This window comes from Phalaenopsis equestris, unplaced genomic scaffold, assembly GCF_001263595.1.
Source record: "Phalaenopsis equestris unplaced genomic scaffold, ASM126359v1 Scaffold000094, whole genome shotgun sequence".
NCBI classification, from domain to species: Eukaryota; Viridiplantae; Streptophyta; class Magnoliopsida; order Asparagales; family Orchidaceae; genus Phalaenopsis; species Phalaenopsis equestris.
This window is the reverse complement of record NW_018164536.1, coordinates 6,317,074-6,323,165: the sequence shown is the minus strand read 5'-3', so window position 1 is coordinate 6,323,165 and position 6,092 is coordinate 6,317,074. Positions and strand designations below refer to the sequence as shown.

At 34.1% G+C, this 6,092-nt stretch overlaps 1 protein-coding gene across 1 annotated transcript in view; it reads right to left on the bottom strand.

Annotated features, from left to right (window-relative positions):
• Positions 1–6,092, bottom strand: part of LOC110020190 (uncharacterized WD repeat-containing protein C17D11.16-like) — a 22,850-nt gene that overhangs the window by 7,512 nt on the left and 9,246 nt on the right. Inside the window, exons 5-7 of the mRNA XM_020718195.1 lie at positions 5,348–5,566; positions 4,337–4,407; positions 4,155–4,251 (exon numbers count right to left, since the gene is read on the bottom strand). Of these exons, the coding sequence (XP_020573854.1) occupies positions 4,155–4,251; positions 4,337–4,407; positions 5,348–5,566 (387 nt within the window). The remainder of the gene's footprint in view (positions 1–4,154; positions 4,252–4,336; positions 4,408–5,347; positions 5,567–6,092) is intronic.

The window sequence follows — 6,092 nt, the reverse complement described above, 5'->3', positions numbered from 1 at the left end:
TTCGGATTGATTCAAGGATCTTCGGGTCTTCCTTTTTAGGTTTTTTTCATCATGAGTTTTGAGAGTTGATTCATCCTCCGTTCTTTTCGATGTATTAGTTGGATCAGTCTCCCCTCTCTCTCACCCTGTTTTTGTTCTTTTTTTTTCTTTCTTTGCTTCTTGGTTTGGTTTTTTTATGCTTATGTCTGATACATAAGTGTCCATGTATAGTCTCTTGTTATACGTGAAACCATCAAGCAAGGTCGCAAGTAGGTCAATTTTGTTTTAGAGATTCGGGCGGTGATGACAAAAACACACCGGGGATAGAGCAGAATGATATGTCATCCTACGACATCGGGATCCGATTCAGGAACCCATCCGATCCGATTCAAGAACCCGGTGAGCTGTAAGATGACAGTATCATTCACCGACATATGAGTAGCGGGAGTTGACCCGAATCTTCTTAGGTTGCTAAGTTGTTGGTAGTCATATGCTCGACAACGCGATCGACTCGTGGACAACTACTTTTCAAAATTGATAAAAACAAATTTGATAAGAACGGATACACTTTTTTCAAAAATAAAAATACATTTTTCGCTACAAACAAAATTGATACAGCCCATTTTTTGCATGTTTGAAACCTATGTGCATGCTGAAAATATAAATTTTAAATACATTTTAAACATTGGTTGTCCACCTGTCGATCATCTGTTTAGGCTAAGGAATACCCTCTTTGTTCGATGGGACACTCTTCTAGTTGAGTGGCGGGTTTTATACATCTGGGTGACCGAGTAGCCTTCGACGACCCTCGAGTACTAATATATAGTTGAGTCTAGCCCCCCTCTTTTCGGACTTTTTCATATGTTTTTCTTGGAATTTTTGGACAAAGCACTCGTGGTCTCTTTTCGGGATTTTCCCGTGTTTTCTACAATTTTAATTGATTTGTCGATTTTCTCGCATTTCTCTTGTCGTGAGTTTTTTGACAATCTTTCTCGAAATTTTTGGACGATGTTTCTTTGTTTTCGTTTATATAAAGCATTTCAGCATGTTTCCTCAAGTTTTGTTGTTCGTACATGTTGCATCAATTACACATAAGGAACAGCGGACCTCCCAGGTATACAGGCTTGTTTTATATTTACAACATACTATTTTCTTGCAAATCACCTACCTGCTGTATTTTTTTTTACTTTTCTTTTACCACGCATGTTGTACTGTTCTCTCTACTGCTTGTCCTGTGCTACATATCCTACTGTTATGCTATACACTATACAACTTCAATATGTTCCCTATAAAATATCTGAAGAACTACAACCATAGGGCCGCTGGATTTAACATTATAACCTGACACCCTAAAAAACTTAAACTCATCACGACAAGGAACTTGGAACTAGCGCGATGGGCAGCACGACCATCTTCAACAGCAGAACATGTCTTCCCCAGCTAAACTATTTCTTTCCTAGAAATTAAAACAACAATCCATAGGATTTCGAGGTTGTTCTCCTAACGCAACATAAATCCTCAACCTTTTATTTAAGCATTTGTATAGCTCTGTTGTACGATCTAAGCCCTAACTCGTTTTAGAATTATGAGGTTGTCGTTCGTTACGACCTAAATCCTCACATCTTACAGACTATTTGTGTGATCGTTTCACACGAATGTAAGCCCTAAATAGATAAAATTGACAAGATAAAACACTTGAATATTTCTCCTTGAAACTGAAGTCAAACCATAAGGTACACTAGGAAGTCACCGAGAATCTCCTCTGGATCTGTGGCATCCCCTAGTTCTTCTTTCTTTGGATTCTGTAATAAATGTTCCAAATTTGTTTTGAGTCATTCCCCTTTCAAATTTTGAGTCATTCCCCTTTCACACATTTTTGTTCGATTTTGTTGAAAAGTTTCATCCTTTTGAAGTCCTTGAAGACAATTTTTCCTGATTTTTATTGAGAGTATTCTTAAGTGACTTCGGTCATTTAAGATGTAATTAACTATAGGGGCTTGAGTCTGTATAGATGTCAAATTGGTCCACATTGTCTTTAAATTGGGGCTCTAATAATACTCCATGGGGATTATTTCAGCCCAAATTTAAGGTGCCTTGGGACTAATTTGACACTTTTATAGACTTTCAGACTAAATGACCCCAAGTAAATAATAATAAAACAATAAAGTGCCAAAATAGTCCCCCGACTATTTGCATGGGGTCTTTTTAGTCCCAGAGTTTATACAAATGTCAAATTAGTCCCCATATACTTTAAATTGGGGCTCTAATAACTATATGAGGATTATTTCAGTCTAAATTTAAAGTGCCTTGGGACTAATTTGACACTTTTATTGACTTTCGGACTAAATGACCCCATGTAAATAGTAATAAAAAAATAGAATAAAGTGCCAAAATAGTCCCCTGACTATTTGCATGGGGTCTTTTTATTCTGAGAGTCTGTATAGATGTCAAATTGGTCCACATTGTCTTTAAATTGGGGCTCTAATAATACTCCATGGGGATTATTTCAGCCCAAATTTAAGGTGCCTTGGGACTAATTTGACACTTTTATAGACTTTCAGACTAAATGACCCCAAGTAAATAATAATAAAACAATAAAGTGCCAAAATAGTCCCCCGACTATTTGCATGGGGTCTTTTTAGTCCCAGAGTTTATACAAATGTCAAATTAGTCCCCATATACTTTAAATTGGGGCTCTAATAACTATATGAGGATTATTTCAGTCTAAATTTAAAGTGCCTTGGGACTAATTTGACACTTTTATTGACTTTCGGACTAAATGACCCCATGTAAATAGTAATAAAAAAATAGAATAAAGTGCCAAAATAGTCCCCTGACTATTTGCATGGGGTCTTTTTATTCTGAGAGTCTGTATAGATGTCAAATTGGTCCACATTGTCTTTAAATTGGGGCTCTAATAATACTCCATGGGGATTATTTCAGCCCAAATTTAAGGTGCCTTGGGACTAATTTGACACTTTTATAGACTTTCAGACTAAATGACCCCAAGTAAATAATAATAAAACAATAAAGTGCCAAAATAGTCCCCCGACTATTTGCATGGGGTCTTTTTAGTCCCAGAGTTTATACAAATGTCAAATTAGTCCCCATATACTTTAAATTGGGGCTCTAATAACTATATGAGGATTATTTCAGTCTAAATTTAAAGTGCCTTGGGACTAATTTGACACTTTTATTGACTTTCGGACTAAATGACCCCATGTAAATAGTAATAAAAAAATAGAATAAAGTGCCAAAATAGTCCCCTGACTATTTGCATGGGGTCTTTTTATTCTGAGAGTCTGTATAGATGTCAAATTGGTCCACATTGTCTTTAAATTGGGGCTCTAATAATACTCCATGGGGATTATTTCAGCCCAAATTTAAGGTGCCTTGGGACTAATTTGACACTTTTATAGACTTTCAGACTAAATGACCCCAAGTAAATAATAATAAAACAATAAAGTGCCAAAATAGTCCCCCGACTATTTGCATGGGGTCTTTTTAGTCCCAGAGTTTATACAAATGCCAAATTAGTCCCCATATACTTTAAATTGGGGCTCTAATAACTATATGAGGATTATTTCAGTCTAAATTTAAAGTGCCTTGGGACTAATTTGACACTTTTATTGACTTTCGGACTAAATGACCCCATGTAAATAGTAATAAAAAAATAGAATAAAGTGCCAAAATAGTCCCCTGACTATTTGCATGGGGTCTTTTTATTCTGAGAGTCTGTATAGATGTCAAATTGGTCCACATTGTCTTTAAATTGGGGCTCTAATAATACTCCATGGGGATTATTTCAGCCCAAATTTAAGGTGTCTTGGGACTAATTTGACACTTTTATAGACTTTCAGACTAAATGACCCCAAGTAAATAATAATAAAACAATAAAGTGCCAAAATAGTCCCCCGACTATTTGCATGGGGTCTTTTTATTCCGAGAGTCTATACAGATACCAAATTGGTCCCCGTATTCTTTAAAACAGGGGCTCTAATAATACTCCATGAGAATTATTTCAGCCCAAATTTAAAGTGTCTTGGACTAATGTGACACTTTTATAGACTTTCGGACTAAAATAGCCCCATGTAAATAGTTATGTAACGATTTGGCACTTGACTCCAAAACAATTGTAATCTGATTCATCCTACGTCAAACCCATGATCATTTACCTTGTCGGTATGGTGAGAAATAGTAGCAACACATTTCCCAGTAATTACATCCCATATCTTGACCAACTTGTCCGCACTTGCACTAGCCAAGACATTCCTGTAAGTTCCAACGAGCATATTTATAATAGAACAGGATATTATCTGCAAATAATAGTAATAAAAGCAAATTGTGTATTCCTCACCTCACCTCCTTATTCCAGGCAAGTCCAAGAACAGCGTCTCTATGGCTATCTTTCCTGTAGACCACTGATTTCTGTTGTTAAGAAAACTACAAAATTAGACTAGTGAAAGCTGACCGTTAACACCTAAAGATTTTAAATTCATTGAGATTTCTGTTGTTAAGAAAACTACAAAATTAGAATAGTGAAAACTGACCGTTAACACCTAAAGATTTTAAATTCATTGAAGAGATATTACTTTACTGAATGTCACTCAATAGGCTGTTTAGAAATTGATGGAATTAAGGATTAAGCAAACAAAAACAATCAGATTATTTTTATTTATTATTATTTTTTTTTTTTTGTTAGAAACACCAGGGAGAAAGGAGGTCAGCATATTAAACTTTAACTCTTTATCTAATGTGGCTTTTAAAGTTGAAACTTTATTAACTTGTATGCATGCTTTCTATTTACATACCAACTGTTTTAACCTATGTCATTTTCCTTCCTAATGGGCTAATAGCTAGGGATAATTTTTCATCCTATTAGTAAAGCTACTAAAGTTGACACACCATATTGTTCATATATTAAACTTCTTGATTAATTGCTACTCTTCCAGCTTTATGAACTACAGTGTGTTTTTTTGTCTTTTTTTTAGAAATGAAATTTTTTAGCCAATTATGAAAATTGATTCAACTTGACACAATTACAAAGATTATTTAGAAGACAAATTAAGTAGATTACATGTAATAGAACATAATATAATTGGAAGAGAGAGAATATCCAACCAAGTGATGAGTGGCCCCATTTGCTCCTCACAAATCAAGAATGGCAAATTATTTTATTTTGTTTCAAAATAGAAAATTTCAATAAATTAATAATTTTCCTTTATTCCTACCTCTACTAGTAAGTAGGATTTGAAATTTATCTTCTTTTTCTTTGGTTTTTGTTACTTTTATTCAGATTATATGACTAATCAGGTATTGGGTCAATAATTAACCAGAAAAAAGCTAAAATGTGGAAGAATAAGTTCACCCACACTCGAAAATCCAAGCAACAGAGCTTGATGTTGGAGAACAAAGATCGAACAGCAAATCTTTGCAAGAATAAAAAATTAAGAAATGGCTTACCTTTATCGCCACCTTTAAGGTTACAATCCAGCCATGCTGTGCAGAGGGGGAAAGCGGGTAATATGACATCATGATGCACATACATATTTGCATCTCCATCTCTTGATTCCTCAAAAATCCAAATCTATCATAACAAGATCATTACAGCTGATTAGAAAGAAAAAGAATTCCAATAAAAAGAACTAGCACTTTAGATTTTTTTCCAACAAAAAAAGTTGTGTTCTTTACACTAGGGTTATAGTTTCTGTGCTAGCTTCAAGAACATCAAAATTTGAAAAAAGTTTAGATATTGTGGAAAAAATATCATTAAGTTATAATATATATACTTCATTAATATGGATTTATCATTCAATGAAATTTCTAGAGCAGTGACCTGTCTTATAAATTTTAGTATCTATTCTGACATTTTATTTTCTTATCATCCTACTTGACAATTTTCCATCATATCCATTTTTCTTCCTCATGCTTGATATAAGATACTAAAAAAGAAAAAAAAATCGGAACATTGAAACGTTATAGTTGACAAATCATAGTTTTCGGATTATCAAACCTAGCATACTAAAGCTTGTGAAGTCAATTTCAAACAAGCTCATGCAATATTTCTCCTATTTGGATAATCATATATGCATATAAATATAAATATATATATA